Source organism: Gorilla gorilla, chromosome 1, assembly GCF_029281585.2.
Source record: "Gorilla gorilla gorilla isolate KB3781 chromosome 1, NHGRI_mGorGor1-v2.1_pri, whole genome shotgun sequence".
NCBI classification, from domain to species: Eukaryota; Metazoa; Chordata; class Mammalia; order Primates; family Hominidae; genus Gorilla; species Gorilla gorilla.
Genome location: NC_073224.2, coordinates 172,863,071 through 172,884,611, shown reverse-complemented (window position 1 = coordinate 172,884,611; position 21,541 = coordinate 172,863,071). Strand labels below are relative to the sequence as shown.

The 21,541-nt window shown below is 37.3% G+C and overlaps 1 protein-coding gene across 7 annotated transcripts in view; it reads right to left on the bottom strand.

Annotated features, from left to right (window-relative positions):
• Positions 1-21,541, bottom strand: part of C1H1orf141 (chromosome 1 C1orf141 homolog) — a 52,307-nt gene that overhangs the window by 13,268 nt on the left and 17,498 nt on the right. For 4 of the 7 annotated variants that reach the window (XM_031014973.3, XM_055350484.2, XM_019036528.4 and 1 more), the window contains exons 5-7: positions 12,470-12,582; positions 8,692-8,759; positions 374-518 (exon numbers count right to left, since the gene is read on the bottom strand). In XM_031014973.3, coding sequence (XP_030870833.2) covers positions 374-518; positions 8,692-8,759; positions 12,470-12,582 — 326 coding nt within the window. Of the gene's footprint in view, positions 1-373; positions 519-7,834; positions 7,861-8,691; positions 8,760-12,469; positions 12,583-21,541 lie in introns of those variants that run through there. The other 3 variants (XM_055350508.2, XM_019036517.4, XM_019036522.4) reach the window with 2 other exon arrangements.

Genomic DNA, 21,541 nt, shown 5'->3' with positions numbered 1-21,541 from the left:
TAGATAATAAATATCTTTACTGTTTAAGCTACAGGCAGTTGGATTTTCTTTTACTTAGGGCTAAAATCTCTTAACTATTAAAGACAATCAGGAATCCATCAGGTGAAAACATATGTTTTAAGCATAGACAACAGACAATGAATCAAATCACACAGTAATTTGGTTAACTAAGTAAAACAGCCTATTAAATATGACTAGAATCAGTGTGGTGTGGATAGGTTTAAGAGTAAGAAAAGAAGGCTGGAGAAAGATCGTTATGGTAGTGTGATCAAAGACTAATATTCCTTGGTTAAAGATTTTCTTAATGCTTACACACTAATTTTAGGTGCAGATAACTTTCAGTTATTTCAATGTAAACATGCAATTTGTATACCTGTAAATAAAGTAGAGTCTTTTTCCTTTTCATGAGCATTAGACTGAATGTTGAACATAGGAGAAAAGTCTGCAGAACCCAGTGATCTTCTACCTGCTTGTCTATGCTGTGAATATAGAACATTCAAACGCCCTGCATTTTCCATCTAAACATCAGGAAAAATGGAAAATTATCTTAGAAACTATTTCTTTCCGTGTATATTAATAAATAATTTATGCTTGAGTATTCACTTTTGCAATATTGAATTATGATAACTAACAGCTGTCTGGTTCTTTAAATATTTTCAAATGTGATTTATTTAATTCTCAAAAAAACTTACTATGAGATGGGCATTATCAATAGAAAAACAAACCTTCAGAAGTTAAAAGATCTGCTTATGCTCACATTTTTTACTAATTTTTATTTTCTTTGTCTATAAAACTTAGCCTTTATATTCACATAAAATTTATCTCTCTAAGTTCAGGAGAAGTCTAAAGTTCAAATGCTGAGAAATAAAGCCTTCTCTGTTTTGACAAACTATTACTCTCTCTAACATAGAGTAGGTACAGCAGATCAGTCCTGAGTAGAGAAGAAACTGAAAAACAATGATCTGGCTTTTCCTAAGCTAGAGTATCAGATTGGCAGATTGGGTCCATATATTTTTTATTAAAATGTACATATCTAGGCGCTCAAAATATACATATGCACATGTTAATATAAACTGAATACTTTGTGATTCTCTGTTAACAAGCTAAACAAATAAATGTTTAGAACCCATATGTTTTTCACACTAGGCACAGAATATATTTAGTTCTGGATAATATGAAATAAAAATAAGGTATATGACAAAAGTCTAGGCCACAAAGACCTCACATTTTTATGGTACAGATAGGATTTGCATACACAAAACAGTAGTAAATAAAATAGAGTAATATTACTAAAAAGCAAACCAATCAATACAATCTACAAATGAGGAAGAGTTTAAAAAGGGAGGGATATCAATAAAGACTAGAATAGACAGGAAAGATTTCACAGAGGAAGAAGAAAATGCTAAGATTTAAAAGATGAGGGCATTGCAGGCGAGGTCAACAGCATAAGCCTGGAATGCTCATAAGACAGGCAGAAAAATAGCATATTTATAGCAGGAAGGCATTTATTATTTATTGGGATTAACAGATAAGTTCAAATAGGTAAGAAGACAAGTTGTGAGAGGGATAGACCACAGATGTCTTGAAAGACAAATAAAGCAAATTTATCCTAAAGAAAAATTAACAAAATTGTCATGAGGAATAGAAAATTGGAGCATATCAATAATTCTTAAAAGGAATGTAAGGGAGTTTCTAATAACTACCTTTAAAACATAGTTTAAAAGAGTAACCAGCCCCGGATAGATTTACAAATAAGTTGTTTTAAGCTTTCATGGAACAAATTGTTCTCATGCAATATAATATCAATTAAATTAAAAAGTAAACAGCTTTTCAGTTCTTTTTATAAGCTGGCATAGTCTTAAAAGCCAAAGTCTGGAAAAATGAAGAAGCTTACAAGCTAATCTTACCTATGACTTCAGGATTTTTCACAAATTTAAGATAAAATACCAATCAACACTAGACTAGGACAAGTTTACAACAGCCAAATAAAACCATCAAGAAATTAAAGGTTTCTATATGTTATTATAACTCATTACCCATAGGTCAAAAAGGATTAAAATGTTGTAATTATTTTAATAGCTGCAATACTGATAAATCTGATAAATTTAACAACTATTATTGATAAGAACTATAATAAAACTACATAAAGATAATACTTTCTTAATGTGATAAAGAATATTGGCCAGGTACGGTGGCTCGTGCCTGTAATCCCAGCACTTTGGGAGGCCGAGGCGGGTGGATCACCTGAGGTCAGGAGTTCAAGACCAGCCCGGCCAACGTGGTGAAACCCCGTCTCTACTAAAAATCCAAAATAAGCCGGGCGTGGTGGTGCACGCCTGTAGTCCCAACTACTCGGGAAGCTGTGGCAGGAGAATTGCTGGAATCTGGGAGGCAGAGGTTGCAGTGCACTGAGATCAAGCCACTGCACTCCAGCCTGAGCAACACAGCGAGACTATTTCTCAAAAAAAAAAAAAAAAAAAAAAAGAATATTTAAACATAATTTTAAAAATTCTATATATATGTAAAAGTAACAGCCAACATCATCATTAATGGTAATATATTAGTCTATGACCTGGCAACAGTAACATCTATCACCACAATTATTTATAAATTTTTAGGGAGTGCCCAGTAATGCAACAGGAAAAGATAATAAAAGTAGTAAAGACTGGGGAATTCTGATTCAACGTAGCTGAGTAATCCTCTATCAGACCTACCCTCCCACAGATGAAAACCATAGACTCTAGACAAAATGCTCTAGACAAAATACACACACACACACACACACAGACACACACACACACACATGCATGCACACACATGACCTTAAGGTCCTGGAGAATAAACAAAAGCAGGTGGCAAAGAAAAAGTATTGACACTTGGTATAACTGACTTGCATTGGGTGGAGCTGCTATTTGTATAGCTTTTAGCTTGAAGGCAGACTGAAGTTGGCATTGCATGGAGCATCTAAAATTCTGCTAGAAAAACCATGTTGTTTCTGGCTAGAAGAACTAGAAGACAAAGTTAAGACAAACAGAGCTGCTGGAAAGTGAGAAAGGAATGCTAGAAAGAAGAGAGCCAAAGATGGCAGCTCCATTCCCTGCATAAGAGACTCCTATGTGTAAGGGACTACCTGTTCAAGTCTCTGCTTAACCCCTAAACCATGCATATTTAGAAACTCCTGCAAGCAGACAGCTAAGGATAAAACAACTGAACTAAAATTTGAGCTGCTGTTCACGAGTCATTTTGTATTTTGAGTACAATCAAGATAATTGACTGCTAGAACAAAAACATCAATAATTTTTGTAGGACAACAAGAAAGTGCAGTCTTCACAATACAATAGTCACAATGCCCAAGATCAATCCAACTTGACCTAAAAGAACCAAGAAAGTGAGACCTAGTGTTAACATAAAAGATGACCCAACAAGACCAAGCCTGAAATGACCCAGATATTGGAATTAATAGATTTTATAGCAGCTATTATAACTATGCTTGATGGGTCAGGCACGGCGGCTCATGCCTGTTATCCCAGCCATTTAAGAGGCTGAGGCAGGTGGATCACTTGAGGCCAGGAGTTCGAGACCAGCCTGGCCAACATGGTGAAACCGTGTCTCTACTAAAAATACAAAAAAGAAAAAAAAATTAGCTGAGAGTGGTGGCACACATCTATAGTCCAGCTACTCAGGAGGTTGAGACAGGAGAATCGCTTGAACCTGGGAGGCAGAGGTTGCAGCAAGCTGAGATTGCGCCACTGCACTCCAGCCTGGGTGACAGAGCACGACTTCATCTAACAAACAAAAACAGAAACCAAACAAACAAACAAACAAAAACTATGCCTCATGAAAAAAGTAAAATATGTTCAAAGTAAAGGAAAAACATAGGGAATCTTATCGGAGAAACAGAAACTATTTTTTAAAATGGAAATTGTAGAATTAGAACATGTAATATCTGTCAACTGGTTGAGCTTAAAACAAAGTGAAAATATCTGAGGTGAGAATCTGAGAACTTAAAGATAGATCAATAGAAATTACTCAATATGAAAAAATAGAGATTCAGGAACCTGTAGGACAATAATGAAAAGTCTGACATGTTTAATAAGAGCCTCAGAGGGAGACTCTTGTCCTCTTTACTTTCTTTAAAACACAGCAAATTGCTGAAAGCAAAAATTATAATACGGTCCTGTAGGGTTTATAGTATTACATACAGAAACTATAGTACAAAGGTTTGGGGAAGTAAATGGAACTATACAATTTAAAGATTTCTACATCTTTATGTGAAGTAGTACAATTTTACTCTAAGTAGACTGTGACAAGTTGATGATGTATGCTTTAATCTATATGGAAACCACTAAAAATCCCAAACAAATAAAAAGAGAGATAACTAAGATCCAACAGATATATTAAAGTGAAATTTTCATAAATATTCAAATAATCCAAAGAAAGGCAGGAAAGAAGGAACAGAGAAACAAAAAGCACAGGGACAAACAAAAAAGAATAAGATGATAGACTTAATTTCACCCATATCACCAATTACATTAAACATTAATAAAATAAACATTTCAATTAAAAGAAATTGTCGGAATAGATTTTTTAAAAAGCAAGACTCAAGTATATGCTGTATATAAAAAATGTACTATAAATATAAGTTGAAAGTAAACTGATGGAAAAATATATACTATGTAAACGGGATGCATAAGAAGGCTGCAGTGGTTCTATAAATATCAGGTAAGATAGACATCTGGCCTGGCATAGTGGCTCACGCCTGTAATCCCAGCACTTTGGGAGGCTGAGGTGAGTGGATCACCTGAGGTGGGGAGTTCGAGACCAGCCTGACCAACGTGGAGAAACCCTGTCTCTACTAAAAATTCAAACAATTAGCCGGGCGTGGTGGCGCATGCCTGTAATCCCAGCTACTCGGCAGGCTGAGGCAGGAGAATCGCTTGAACCCAGGAGGTGGAGGTTGCAGTGAGCCGAGATCACTAAAACAAAGAGTGCCCTTCTCTTAATAAACTTCCTGCTAGTGTGGGTTTTGGCTCCTGAGAGCAAAATTCTCTTTATGGTAGCATCTGCAAAAAAGGCTACCAGTCAAACTGCCTACTCCCTGCCCTCATATCCTAAAGTAAGGTGGTTGAGAACTCTGCCATATACACAGAACAGTTAGGTTTTCATTCTGGGGATACACTTACTTGTAAAATTAGTGGCAGCTTCCTGGAAAAATTAACCCCATCTTCATTCTTAAATATCACAAATTAAAATGTACCAATGTCTTATTCTATTCAAGCTGCTATAATAAAATCCCTTAAACAAGGTAATAGAAATAATAAAAATTTACTTCTCACAATTTTCAGGCTGGGAAGTCCAAGATCAAGTCATCAGCAGATTTAGTGTTTAGTAAGGGCTCGCTCTTGGATTCATAGGTGGTGCCTTATTGCTGTGTCCTCACATGGTAGAAGGGGCAAACAGCTCTCTAGAATCTCTTTTATAAGGTCACTAATCCCATTCGTGAGGGCTCTGCCCCACGACCTAATCACCTCCTAAAGGCATCACTCCTTAATACCATCACATTGGCTATTAAGTTTCAACATATGAATTTTGAGGGTACACATTCAGACCATAGCAACCACATATGATAAAAATCAGCAATCACCTGAGGTCAGGAGTTCAAGACCAGACTGGCCAACATGGACCCCATCTCTACTAAAAATACAAAAATCAGCTGGGCATGGTGGTGCATACCTGTAGTCCCAGCTACTCAGGAAGCTGAGGCAGGAGAATCACTTGAACCCAGGAGGTGGAGGTTGCAGTGAGCAGAAATCGTGCCACTGCACTCCAGCCTGGGGGATGGAGCAAGACTCTGCCTCAAAAAAACAAACAAACAACAAAAACCAACAAATAATCCCATCAAAAAGTAGGCAAAGGATATGAATAGATAATTTTCAAAATAAGATATACAAATGAAAAAATGCTCAACATCACTAATTATCAGGGAAATGCAAATTAAAACCACAATGAGATACTGCCTTATTCCTGAAAGAAGGGCCATAATTTAAAAAAATTTTTAAAAATAGACCTTGGCATTGATGTGGTAAAAAGGGAACACTTTTACACTGTTGGTGGGAATGTAAACTAGTATAACCACTATGGAAAACAGTATGAAAATACCTTAAAGAATTAAAAGTAGGCCGGTGCGGTGGCTCATGCCTGTAATCCCAGCACTTTGGGAGGCCGAGGCAGGCGGATCACGAGGTCGGGAGATCGAGACCATCCTGGCTAACACAGTGAAACCCCGTCTCTACTAAAAATACAAAAAAATTAGCCAGCATGGTGGCTGACGCCTGTAGTCCCAGCTACTCGGGAGGCTGAGGCAGGAGAATGGCCTGAACGCAGGAGGCGGAGCTTGCAGTGAGCTGAGATGGCGCCACTGCACTCCAGCCTGGGCGACAGAGCAAGACTCCGTCTCAAAAAAAAAAAAAAAAAAAAGGAATAAGAAGACATGGGATACTAGAATCTGAGGAACTGAGCCAAGGAATGGAATGACAATGTAAAAGTAGGCTTATAGGTAACGGTCAAATTTAGAACAAGAAGTCACTGGGCTTCATGAACAATTCCTCCAAGAACATTGGAATGGATTACACACAATAGAGAGAATGAATAAAAAACTTGATCATTTTCACATATGATAAGAAAGTTACATGCTTCTTTTTTGGAGGCTGCAGATCTCAGTGACAATGAGCATGAATCAAACTGCTGGGTTCTTCCTGGTTCTGTCATATACTATTTGATCCCAGGCAAGTTGCTTATCTTCCTTGTGCCTCTTTTTTCTCAGGGATAATAGTATTTACGTCATTGGGTTGTTGAGGATGTAATTTTTCTTTGAATAGTGCTTGAGGCACATATGCAATTACATGTTTGATATTATTATCCTCATTTCCCACAAGAAAAAAGAAAGACCATTAGAAATTCCAAGAAAAAACATAAAAGTGTACTGGATAGTTGAGGTCTAAATATGAGGGAAACTAAAACATGGCATTTTTTTAGTAATAGATAGAGAAAAAAGAGTCCATTGTTGTTAAATTGTACCCACTTAGAAGAAAGGTAATCCAAGCACATTACTTTGTTCGGTAATGATTATTACAGAGACATTACTATAATGTAAATGAAATGATTATTTATAATATAATAATATAAATGCTGTTAATAGTATTCTGAGTTTTAGAATTAACCTACAAACATAACTTAAAGGCTTAATCAGAGTTCAAAGCTGAATATAATAGTTGACCTAAAAAATGTAAAAGTAAATATATACTTGACCTAGGGAAGAAGTGTGGAAGATAGTTGGAAGACAGGATAAAACTGTTAAGATCTTCATCGTATATAAAGGGGAATCATGAGTTAGTGATTAAAAATAATGGGAAAAAAGTTAGATATATTATTTCAAGTTGCAAAAATTAACAATAGAAGAAGGAAAAAAGTAACTATCAAATATCCAGAAGAGGAAAGTGGGGAGAGGCAGGATGCACAGTGGTATAAACAATCTTTGTTATTGATTTTCACTAGATAATGTTTAAAGTTGATAAATTAAAATCAGCAGTAGAAACTCATTCTTTAGAAATATGGAGTTAATCTTATAAGGTACTGAAACCCAAAAAGGTTAAACTTGGTTGCTTCTGAAAAGAGGAAATTAGAAGAGGAAGCAGAGAATGAAAGGGCTGTGTGTGCTTATTAGTGTTTCTCTACTACTTGCATTTAAAATATCACATGGATAGTTTTATTTTTAAAAAACTAAAATTTTATAATTTTTACATAAGATGCTAGTAAATGTATTATGATAAGTAACCTGATTGTGATGTTATGTTGTAATCCATATCTTGGGGGACATTTATTAACCATGAACCTAAATAAAACATGAAATTAAATAAACCATGTAGATGAAGATAAAACTGATAATCCTTTTAATATTTTTTAAATTATAAAATATAGGAATATGCAACAAAAATGTGTTATTAATTATGGCCCTAAGTCTGTATTTCTCCATATTTCTTTATATATATATATATATAATACAAAAATTAATACTTAAGAGACTCTCTAAAGTGACTTTCCCTTGCTAATTCTCTGGTTTAATTTATCTCTATAGTTCCCTATATAAAAACTACTGAATGATGTCCAAGGCACACTCAATGCTCAGAGCTAGTCACTCTTCAGCATGCCCATGAACTTCTGCTGAAGTGATTATCAAGAGTCAATAGTGTTGGTTCCAAACCTCTTTGTGGTAGTTGCTATTGCAATTATGTAATTTGATTAACCACCACACATAGCATACTCAAAACAAGGTCTTGGTTACACATTAAAAGATTAACAAATTGATATATATTTTTATTTAATAAATTTGAATGTTTAAGTTATACATGTATGTTTTTTATGATGCTCTGTCTTAACTGACTTTATAAGTGCTAGACCTTACCATGTTCAATAATCTCTACTGTATTGAAATATCTCCAACAAATAATATATTATCTTCTCTACTGTCTCCATAAAGTTTTACATAATATCAGAGATGAAATCACTTTAACATTTTATCATTTTGAATCCTAAAATTCACTTGAATTTTGGATTTGTAGGAGCATATATAAAATTATTAGGACTAATTTGAATTTCTATTAAGTAATTACTGAGTATACAAATTACACCTACCTCAGTTGTATCCTTAAGATAAAGATAGGGTCTAATAGATCTTGATTTTAGATGTTCTTCTACTGGCTCTAAAGAAACAAACATAAGTATTTCCATGCTATTAAGTTACTTCTAATTAAACCCAATCAATCATTTTCTCCACTGCAGTAAACTTTTAAGAAATGTAAAAGAATAATTTTATTTACTTACATATGCATTGCTTGTACATGGTTAGAGCTAAATCTATTTTAGAATAATTTGCCCTAAAAGTGAATTTCTATTAACAGACTATAACTTTCAATTATTTACTATTATACGATAAGGCTATATTGTCTTGGAAAATGATGGATTTCTAAATAAAATAGAATCATATGTGTTATTCAAAAAATATTTTGGCTAATTCCTTTGAAAAGAGAAATAGAAATAGTCCCTTCTACCTGCATTTCTCTCATATTCAGTTATGAGTTTTATTAATCTGAATTATCATCCAATGGATATTCTTAAAGTAAGTATGGTGCAGGGGTCAGGCATACAGACTTTGGACTTAGATAGCCTGGGTCCAAATTGCACCTTTTTGTGTGGGTTACATAGCCATAGCCATAGGAAAGTTACTCAACATCTGTGAGTCTTACTTTCCTCATTTGTTAACTGGAAACAATAGCACTTATAGAAATACTTTCTGAGTTAAATGAAATAATAGATGTAACAAATTTAATACGGAGTCTGGTAGTCATTCAATCAATAGTTATTTGTTGATCGACTACTATATGCCAGACACTGATAGACTCTGGAATTGTGACTCCTGCCCAATGATGCATACATTTTAGTTGGTAATATGGAAAATAAACAAACAAAAAAACAAGACACTGGACTTGTGCAGTGGCTTACACCTATAACCCCAGCATTTTGGGAGGCCAGGACAGGTGGATCACTGGAGCCCAGGAGTTTGAGACTAGCCTGGGCAACATGGTGAAACCCTGTCTCTAAAAAAAAAGTACAAAAATGAGCTGAGTGTGGTGGTGTGCCTGTAGTCTCAGCTACTCAAGAGACTGAGGTGGAAGGATTACTGAGCCCAGGGAGGTCGAAGCTGCAGTGAGCCGTGACCACACTGCTGCATTCCAGCCTGGGCAACAGAGTGAGACCGTGTCAGAAAAAGAAAACCACCAAAAAACAAAAAACCAAGGGGTGAATAATTGAAATTTATTCTGTAACAGAAATAAACACACTTTAGTGAGGGAGAACCATAAAAGAGGTATATTGTTGATAGCGTAGTCAAAGGAGGCCTCTCTGAACAGATGACATTAAGCAAAATATGCAAATGAGCTATAAGTTGCATGAATAGAGTATTGGTGTGTCTAGGCAGAGGGGAAAATATATATTCCTCTCAGGCAATCTGGTAGTTGTACTGAAAAGAGGCTAATGAAGTTGCAATTTGTTTATTTATTTTGAGATAGAGTCTTGCTCTGTCGCCCAGGCTGGAGTGCAGTGGCACCATCTCAGTTCACTGCAGTCTCCACCTCCTGGGTTCAAGTGATTCTCATGCCTCAGCCTCCCAAGTAGCTGGGATTACAAGCGTGCACCACCACACCTGGCTAATTTTTGTATTTTTAGTAGAGATGGGGTTTCACCATGTTGGCCAGGCTGGTCTCGAACTCCTGACCTCAAGTGATCTGCCTACCTTGACCTCCTAAAGATCTGGGATTACAGGTGTGAACCACCCTGCCTGGTTGAAGATGCAATTTAAATGAAGGCCAGGGAGGTAGGGAACGAGGCTGAATACACACACAAAGGTCACAATATACAGGTCTTTGTTTCTTTTCTTTCTTTTTTTTTAGATGGAGTTTCACTCTTGTTGCCCAGGCTAGAGTGCAATGGTGCAATCTCAGCTCACTGCAACCTCTGCCTCCTGCGTTCAAGGGATTCTCCTGCCTCAGCCTCTCAAGTAGCTGGGATGACAGGTGTGTACTACCATGTCAGGCTAATTTTGTATTTTTAGTACAGACAGGGTTTCATCATGTTGGTCAGGCTGGTCTCAAACTCTTGACCTCAAGTGATCCACTTGCCTTGGCCTCTCAAAGGGCTGGGATTACAGCCATGAGCCACTGTGCCCGGCCAGGTCTTTGTAAGAAGTACAAGTTTCATACTAAGTACAGTGAGAATCCGCTGAAGAGGCTTTAATCAGGATCAGCCTACTTTTAAAAGATCACTATATGATTTCAGGAAAGAAAATGGATTAGAGATTTTTGCTACCATTATGGAAGGCCAGGTAATTAGTAACAGCCCGCCTGCTGAAAACATCTTAAAAGGCTGGATGGAATATTTTTTAAAGTCTAAAGAGAATCATTGACTTAAAAGAAGATAAGGGATCCCTGGTCTTAAATCTAGGAGAAGATAAGAACTCAGATAGGGAAGCCCAACACTCCAAGCCACTTTTTCCCTGAGAGTATTTGTGATGTGAAAGTAAGATCAAGTTTTGGAAGCTTCATGGCTTGAGATAGAAAAAAACAAAAAGCTGACCAAAGGTCCAAAGTTTTGATATTTAAATGTTCTCCACTTCCCTTCCCCCACACACAAAAAAACCCCACACCTATTCATTTTACCTGGGATCCAAAAGGGTTACAACCTTAGGGTGAACTAGAATAGTTAAGCTTGCCACCTGGATGTTTTAGGGAAAGTGAAGCCTTGAATGCTTTGGTATGTTCTGACAAGTACTGCCTCCATATACCTGGCATAAACAATAAAAAAAAAAAAACTTTTCTGGAGTAACGTATCATCACCCTAGTTCTCAAATTGTTCCTATAAATAATTTTCCAAATACTGTCCAGCACACATTCAAAGATAATAAGACACATAAGGAAATATGACATTATGAAAGTGAATCAAGAGAAATAAAATAACAATGTGTATAACAAATCCTTTGAGAAATCAAGTTATGAAGCATAATAGAGAAATTAAGCAATAGGGGGTGATGTGGAGTCAAGAAACCTCAGTTAAGAAGGTTGATGAGAATTATGCAATTGAATGATTGTTTGATAATGGAGAGAAAGAGAAAAATGAAGGCAACACGAAAAGCTCAAATTCTCTGAGAACTGATAATGCTGATTCCTAGCTCACGGATTCCTAAAATTTCTTTTTTATTTTGAGATGGAGTCTCGCTCTTGTCGCCCAGGCTGGAGTGCAGTGGCACGATCTCAGCTCACTGCAGCCTCTGCCTCCTGGGTTCAAGCGATTCTTCTGCCTAGTCTCCTGAGTAGCTGGGATTACAGGCATGCACCACCACGCTCGGCTAATTTTTGTACGTTTAATAGAGACGGGGTTTCGCCATGTTGGCCAGGCTGGTCTCGAACTCCTGACCTCAGGGGATCCACCCGCCTCGGCCTCCCAAAGTGCTGGGATTAGAGGCATAAGCCAGTGTGCCCACCCAGCCAGATTCCTGAAATTTCTAACTTGAAAGTAAGTTTCTATTAAGCAAGCTGTTCATACTTGACTTTTAAAAAACAATAACAAGGAAATTCTCAGCATTGAGCTGAAAGGAAACTCAGAGATTTTCTTTCTAGAAGAAAACAACACATAACACTATAAACATAAAAATATATTCCTATTTTGTGAATTGTATAAATTGTCCATTCTGATATTTAACATCTCTTCTTCTTAGTAAGTTCTTTTTTATAGTTCATGGAAATGCTTTTGACAGAGATCAAATTATCAAGAACTTTTAAGACACACATCAGTAAATAATAAAATAAATAAAGCACCCATTAGTAAATCAAAGAAGTAAATATGTTACACAAAGCATTACCTGTTGACTCACTTTCTTTATTTTTTACATTTGTTTGAACAAAGAATGGTCTTAAATTTGACTTTTCAAAATTACTCTTTCTAGGTTCAGGCTCACATTTGAAAGAGACATGCCTGGAAGAAATAAAAATTAATTTAAATTAAAATAATGAGAAAAATTACAAAATAAATCTAAAAAATAAATTTGGAGGAATGTGAAGTCCTAGTTATACAGACTTGGATGTTATGTTAATGTTGTCACAGTACCAAGTGTGAAACATTGGACTGATTAAATAGGAGCTGAAAATATTAGTTTTAGTCGTTTAAAGTGGAGGGGACAGAAAACTATTTGCTGCTGTGATAGCATTGAGGGCACTCCAAGAAACTGTTATTCACAAGCTGATTAACCCTTTCAGAAAAATATGCTGGAAATTACTTCAATGAGACATTGAGGACATTACTGGACCTGAATCAAAGTGGTGGGACATAGAGTTAGGGAATTCAGATACTAGAAAGGATCACAGCATTTATTTATTGTAAAGACAAATTATCCTCCTCTAAATTTGTTAACTGGCTAGTGATGGTATACTAGAAAATTAATACTATTACATAATTGATGCTCTTTCTGACCTCTAAATGCTAGAACAACCCATGACTCAGCCCTCAGACCTCAGATACTCACCCTTAGTTGGTATAGGCCGGTCCCACACTGTAACTGTTGTCTATAGGCCAATGTCCCAGATTTATAGTCCAGACTCTAACCTCTTCTCTGAACTTCAGATTTATATGTCCAACTGCCCACATGACTCCTGCACTTAGCTTAATTATAAGTATCTTGAACTTAACATATTCAAAACCAAATTATTGATTCCACCATCCCCTTCCTGATCTTCTCCTCACCCAGGTTTCCCCATCTCCATTCAACCAGAGGGTTAGGCCAAAAAGTTTGCAGACATCTTTTATTTCTCTTTCTCTCTTTTTCCACTCCCAACCTATCAGCAAATACTGTGTCTTTCTTTGAAATAGATTCCAAATCCAAACACCTCTTTCCTCATTGCTCCCATCCAAATCCAAGACCCTTTTATTTTTCATCTGAACCCCTTCCCTATGTCTCTAGCCTTCTGTTTGCTCTCCCTGCTATTACACTTGTCCTCAACATTCTCTTCGCAATACAGCCATAGCAACACTTGTAAAATACAAGTGTGACTATCATTTCCTTCAACTGTTTCCTATCAGACTTGATTAAAATTCAAAATGCTCCCTAACAGACAGAAACTTTTCCCCCAGTTCTCATTTCTAAGTAGCAGAATTTCCACTGAATGCCACTCCAGGCTTCTCTCTGCATACCCCTTCACCTCTCAGCTCCACATGAACGCTGAGCAAATTTTCTAGCTGTTTGGTTCAGGGAAAGGAATTTAGGCTCCACTTAAGGACCTTGCTCTTTCCTCTGCCTGTAGTATTCTCCCCACAAGGGGTTGACGTGGCCTACTCTTTCATTTCAGTCTCCACTCACATTTCCACCTCTTCAGAAAGATCTTTCCAGCCCACCCCACTTCCCCCATCTAAAATAGTAATCCCTGTTGATTTTAATTCCCTTAATTTACTATATTTTCCTTTATAAAATTCATCACTGGTAAATTTATATTATATATTCATTTGTTTATTTAGTTTATTATCTCTCTCCCCATCTTATTCTAGATTGTAAACTCTGAGGGCACACTATTTATGTGTTTTATTCACTGTGGTATTTTAGCAACTATAGCATGACTGGTACATAGTACATGTTTAATATTCATTGAATGCCTAATAGGCCGGGCGCGGTGGCTAATGCCTGTAATCCCAACACTTTGAGAGGCTGAGCGGGGTGGATTACCTGAGGTCAGTAGTTCAAGACCAGCCTGGCCAACATGGCGAAACCCCATCTCTACTAAAAATACAAAAATTAGCTGGGTGTGGTGGCATGTGCCTCTAGTCCCAGCTACTCGGGAGGCTGAGGCAGGAGAATTGCTTGAATCCAGGAGGCAGAGGTTGCAGTCAGCTGAGATCGTGCCACTGCACTCCAGCCTGGGTGACAGAGAGAGATTCTGTCTCAAAAGAAAAAAAAAATTATTGAATGCATAAGATTTTTGGTAAATTTTTATTGAACTTTCTTATCATCATACTTTTTAATGGGTTTTCAGTTTGTTCTCTCTTTTAATAAATAATTATGTAATCTCCGTAAAACAATTTATCTGTTCCTTTCAAAAAATGTATCTTATGTTCTTATTTAATATCATTGGGGAGGACTTCTAGGAGAGTGTAGTATACTAGTGAGAATGGGCATTGTTCTGTTTCTAACTTGAATGAGAATGAGTCAAGGGTTTCTAAGGATGATGCTGGCTATATAGTCTTGTTAAGGAGGTAATATTTTATCCTTATCTTAAAAATACTTATGTTGCTAAAGTATGTTTTTCAAATTCATTTGCAGAGTATATAAAGATATTCAGATATGAATTTCCTTGTGGTGAACCAAAGAGCATAGGCTTTGAAGTTAGATCTTACTTTGCATCTTGACTCTATGTGAACTTCCATAGAATATCGAATACTCTGAATCTCAGTCCTTCATGTGTCAAATAAGGTTAATAGTTATCTCAAGGGATTGTTGTAAGAATTATGTAAAGTAAAGTTTAGAAAGTGATCAACAAAATGTCATAGAGATAAATGAGGATACTCTTTCTTATTCCTGAAATTTACTCCACTTAGTCATAGTGGAGTAATATTTATTTAATATAGTGTTGGATTTCATTTTGTTAAAATAAGTTGTTGAGTGGCAATTATTCCGTTGCCTTAGAATTGGTGACCAGGTGACTTTTTACTCCGCAGCTGAGTAAAAAGGAGCAATACATACTCTGTATTCTACAAAGATCGGCCAATACTTGGAGCAAGAGATTCTTTTAGGCCTTCAAATAGAAGAAAACTGGTGAGGGAAAAAAGAAAACTATCAGAATTATGAGTCATTGACCTGTTAGGGTCTGCTGTGGCTTTTTCCTCTTTTCTCAATGTGGGAGGGGCAGGGATGCTTCCTCCACAAAACTGATGAGGGAATTCCCAAAAAATCACTCATAGAGACTGGCATCTTATTCCTCAGTTGCACATCTGTTAGACACCACACTTGCTGATTTGCCCCATGTCAAATTTGGAGTGAGTGGAATAAGCAAGTAAAGTAGACACCCTGCACCACACTGTTTGGCATGGCCAGGATACTTGAGTTTCTGGGGAAATGCTGGGGACTGAATGTTTGTATCCCCCTCAAATTCAAATGCTGAAGCTTAAATCTCTAACGCTGTGGTATTTGCAAGTGGGAGCTTTGGGAGATAATTAGGTTATGAGGGTATAGCCTCATGAAAAGGATTTGCGTTCTTCTAATAAGAGTTGGTCTAACTCCTTCTCTCCCTGTCTCTCTATTTGCCTTTCTCTCTATCTCCTCATGACATGAAGATACAAAGAAACAGCTGTCTGCAAACCAAGAAGAATACCCTCACCAGACACCCAATCTGCTGGAACTTTGATCTTGGACTTCCTGGCCTCGAGAATTGTGAGAAACAAATTTCTGTTGTTTAAGCCACCCAGGCTATGGTGTGCTGTTGTAGCAGCCCATACTAAGACAGAAATTAGTAATGAGCAGTGGGGTGCTGCTGTAACAAATACTTGAAAATGTGGCAGTGGCTTTGGAATTTGTTAATGGGTAGAGGCTGGAAAAGTTTGGAAGTGCATGCTAGAAAATGCTGACATTGCCATGAAGGAGATATTAAAGGTGACTTTAGTGAGGGCTCAAAAAGAAAAGAGAAAAGCTTCCATTTTCTTAGAGGATCCATAAATAATGATGAACAAAATGTTGGTAGAAATGTGGATGGTAAGGGCCATTCTGATGAGATCTCAGATGGAAGTAAATAACATGTTATTGGAAACTGGAGGAAAGGTGGTGCTTGTTATAAAATGTCAAGGAACTTGGCTTAATTGTGTTTGTGTTTTAGTATTTTGTGGAATGTAGAACTTGCAGGCAATGAAATTGGATAGTTAGCTGAGGTTAGTTCTAAGCAAAGTGTTGAGGAGTGATTTGGTTCCTACTGATGTTTATAGTAAAATGCAAGAGGAAAGAAATGAATTGAAGATGAAATTATTAAGGAAAAAGGAACCAGAAGTTAAAGATTTGAAAAATTTTCAGCCTGCCCATATTACAAAAGAATGAAAAAGTATGCTTGGGAGAGAACACTAAGGGTATAGTAAGTTGACTGTTTGATAGGTAGGTCAGTGTGGATGTGTACCAAGGACCAAATCAGCCATCTCAACAGAAGCCAGGAATAGAGATGGGATTATACCAGCAGAAACACTGCCAGCTGGGACTAAGGGAAACAGAGAAAGTGGGAAAAAATGAAAGAAAACTGTTGAACTTCTTAGATTCTACAGGACCAGATCATAGAGCTACTGTATGCAGCTGTTCAGCTATAACTGTGCACTATTTTTCAAGACAAGGGAAGAAGGACCTCAAAAGCAATTCAAAGATGATCAGGGATGCCACTCCCACAACAGGCCCAGAGGGCATGTGCTCAGGGGACAGGGCTGCCTCCACTTCTATTTCAAAGGGTAAGATCCCTGCCCAGTGGAGCCATGGGTGTGCAACTCCCACTAGGCAGAGCTTCAGAGGTGAGGCCACTGCCTGAGTGGGTTCTGGAGGCAGGACCACTAGTCTAGTGAATCTAGAAGGCAGAGCTTTGAACCAAAGAGGATTATTCTCAAACCTTAGGATCTCATAGAGTTTGCTTGCATGGTTTTAGAATTATTCAGGACGTGTCATTTCTCCCTTCTTTTTTATCTCTCCCTTTTGGAATGAGAATGTCTATCCTACACCTATCCCATCAATGTAGCTTGGAAACAAACAACTTGTTTGCCTTCACAGGTTCACAACTGGAGAGAAATTTTGTCTCAGGGTACTCTTACCTGAAGTTTCATCCATATCTGATTTAGATGATATTTAGTTGAGAGTTTGGACTTTAGAGTTGATGCTGAACCAGTTAAGAATTTTGGATCTATTGGGATGGGATGAATGTATTTTCCATGTAAGAAAGATGTAAATTTGGGGGGAACAGGGGTGGAATTCTACAGACTGAATATTTGCATCCCCCCTTCAAATTCATATATTGAAGTCTAAATGCCCAAAGTTATGGTTTTGGGAGGTGCGGCCTTCAAGAGGTAATTAGGTCATGAGGGTGTAGCCTCATGATTGGGATTAGTGCCCTTATAAGACATGAGAGAGGTGCTATCTGTCTCTTTCTCTCTGCCATATGAAGATACAAGAAGAAGACAGCTGTCTGCAAAGCAGGAAGAGTGTCCTCACCAGACACTGATCTTGGACTTCCTAGCCTTTAGAACTATGACAAATAAATTTATTTAAACCACCCAGGGTATGGTATTCTTTATAGCAGCTTGAACTGACTAATATAGGGGGTCAAATGAATACTGAGGTAGTAACTGTGTTTGGGTCAATTTGCTGATACTCTACCCAGATTGCTGACTGAAAACCTGGGGATCCTTCGCAGAAGAAATTGTGGAGTATATTGGAGAGTATAGGAGTTGATGGAGAATTTGAAGAGTTGTAGCTGCTCTCCTTGGTTGGAGAATGTGTTCCTCTGAGGATCTCTCATATGTGCTCTTTATGACTAAAGTTGGCCAAAAATGATTGATGACTAAGGGAAAAGTTGGAAACAGTGTCCAGAAAGAAATAAGACCTTTTGTCTTCTTCTCTCTCCCTCCTCCTTTACTCCCATACAGGAGGATGTGCTGGTAAAATTTTAATAACCTTGCCTTTGGGTGTAATTTTAATGTGGAATTTTACTCATTCATCAATGGTGTAAGCTACTTCTTTGCTGAACCAAATAATAGTTTTTGAATATTTCCTTATTTTTCATGCTACTCAAAGCATAATGGCTATAGGTAAGGCATACTTTTTTTGGTAAGACTTACTTTTAAGTTTAATCTTCATCATTAACATTTTCTTCCTCACTTTCTTAAATCTAGACAGACAACGACTCAAGCCTTGATTTGTAGTGTTTGCCAATTGCTGTGGTGTAAATACTCCTGTTGTCAATTTCTACCAATGTGATATAATTAAATGTGAAATTTGGAAGAGATGTGTAGTAGCATACTGTTATACAAATTTCTACCATATGGATATAGTAGATGTAAATAACTTCAAAACCATGAATAACAGTAAAATGTACAATAATTAGGAAGTGATGAGTTTTGAGTATTATCTTTATTTTTGGTATGCCATTGAATTTTAAGTTTACATAATTTAATTTTTAAAGGTGAGTGTTTAATAAACATCTCACAAAATTGCTGAAAATTCAACAAGCAGCTCTAATGAATTGGTAGGAGCTGGCTTTAGCACACCACTGTACCCATATAAGAGAAAAAAGAAATTAGAAGAAGAGTGAGGAGGAGTTGTGCTAGAAGAAGGCCATATCAACCTCCTACTCTCAGTTGAGGGAATAGGAGTAATCAAATTGCTGACCATACCCCTCTCCATTTCAGCTCCCCGTGTCATTAGACTGGCTTGTATAGGGACGGGAAAGCCATGACGAGGGGTGAGATTAAAATACTAAGTTGGACAGAATTTTAATAACCAAAGTGATCAGGATGAAATTAGAGAAATATAAAACTGCTTTATTATTATTACTATTTTTGAGATGGAGTTTCACTCTTGGTGCCCAGGCTGGAGTGCAATGGTGCAATCTCAGCTCACTGCAACTTCCACCTCCAGGGTTTAAGCTATTCTCCTGCCTCAGCCTCCTGAGTAGCTGGGATTACAGGAGCCCGCCACCATGCCTGGCTAACTTTTGTGTTTTTAGTAGAGATGGGGTTTCACCATGTTGGCCAGGCTGGTCTTGAACTCCTGACCTCAGGTGATCAGGCCATCTCGGCCTTCCAAAGTGCTGGGATTACAGGTGTGAGCCACCATGCCTGGGCTGCTTTATGTTTTTATGTCCCTGAATCAAGAATAAGCAATGAAATAGTTAAAACTAACATTTTATTTTATATTTCTTTAAAAATCTATATTTGCTTTCTATTCTTGTGGTCAGACTTAAGGATCAAATCTACCTTTGCAAAAAAAGAACTGAGAACTGTTCCACCTTTGTCTGTGTTCCAAAACTATTTAAATAGTTCTTTGAAACTACAAAGAAACTCACCTTTGACACAGCTTCAAAGTGGTACTTTTGTAAAGGAATTCTTTGACTCCTTCCTCAAATTTTTCTACAGTTATTGATCTATTTATGTTTTCTTTTTTGTTGAGATTTTTCCCTTTCATATTTTCCCAAAAGTTCATCCATTATTACACCCGTGTGTCAAAGCAATGTAGTTACACAAAGCATTCATTATAATTATTTTAATGTCTTCCATATCCATGGCTATAGCTTCTTCTTGATTACCAATATTGTGCCTTTATGTTGCCATTGTTTTCTCTTCAATTTTGCAAACTGTGGTCATTTTAACATTCTTTTGGGAGGTGTTAAACATACTAAGTTTCCCAAGTACTCTTAAAAGTTCAGTGTGCTAGGCTGGATGCAGTGGCTCACGCCTGTAATTCCAGCACTTTGGCAGGCCAAGGCGGGTGGATCACCCGAGGTCAGGAGTTCGAGACCAGCCTGGCCAACATGGTGAAACCTCATCTCTACTAAAAATACAAAACATTAGCCGGGTGTGGTGGCACATGCCTGTAGTCCCAGCTACTCGGGAGGCTGAGGCAGAAGAATCGCTTGAACCCGGGAGAGGGAGGTTGCAGTGAGCCGAGATCATACCACTGCACTCCAGCCTGGGCGACAACAGAGCAAGACTCTATCTCAAAAAAAAAAAAAAAAAAAAAAAAGTTCAGTGCACTTATGAGAGGAAAGCCAAAGTTTGGTGAACATACTGGGAGATTGACAGCTTTTCTTTTTTTTAGTCCTCCAACAAATGCATACTTAACATGGTTTATAAGCAATGTATTGAATTAAAAACTAAGTATTGTACATTTGATTTATAAGATTAATTATACACAAATCCTGTCCTCAACTGATCTTGACTTTCTTTTCTAGTTTATATAGTCTCTTGTCATATTTTTTAAAGTTTCCATTTTATTATATAGATTAAGTTTTTTTATTTGGCTGAGGTATAACTAAATTATAAATTCTGCTATCTAGAAGCAGATAGAATTGTACGATAGATAAAATGGATATAAAGTTTCCTTCTAGGCTGACAGGGACCTGGATAAGGGTGTCCTATAACTCACTGAAGACTGAGATACAATTACTTTTACCACAGTTTCTAAGGAGGATCCAAGTATCAGTTATTCTACTCCTAAGCTTCCCTAGAAGTAGGTGTTAAAAACCACTGAGAGTCTGAGATTTGACCCTACTTACGAGCTAACAAGTTTGCCTGCCACAGTTTCATCAATGCTGGCAGCTTTCTTCCAGATATCTCTACCTGAATGTTTAGAAGCCTATGGGCATCTAAAACTTAACATCTATGAAATAAATCCCAGCCCTTCTCACTTTGATCCTCTTATCCACCCCAATCTCCTTTTCTTCACTTGGTCTCTGCCTAAGTACAAAGCACTACAATGCACCTAGTTACCAAGACCCAAAGCTTGCAGGCATCCTATTGAATGGGGTACAGTAGTGATGAAGAACACAGGCTCTGAAATCAGACTTCTAAGGTTCAAATCCAGCCTTTCAATTTGTTAGCTGTATGACCTTGTGCAAATTGTTTAACCTCACCCAGACTTAGGTTTTTCATCTGTAAAACTGCACTAAAACATTGGGCTAAAAAAGTTTGTTTCACTCTGAGCAATAGTACAAAACTGCTGCATGAAGAAAGCTATTTTGAGACAATCAGGTGGTAGGCCTTAATCAGAATACTTACATGAAAATGTAAGTAAGTAGGAGTGGTCTTAGATGCAAATGTCATAGTTTGTTTGTTTTTTGAGATGGAGTCTTGCTCTGTTGCCCAGGCCGGAGTGCAGTGGCATGATCTCAGCTCACAGCAACCTCTGCCTCCCGAGTTCAAGCAATTCTCATGC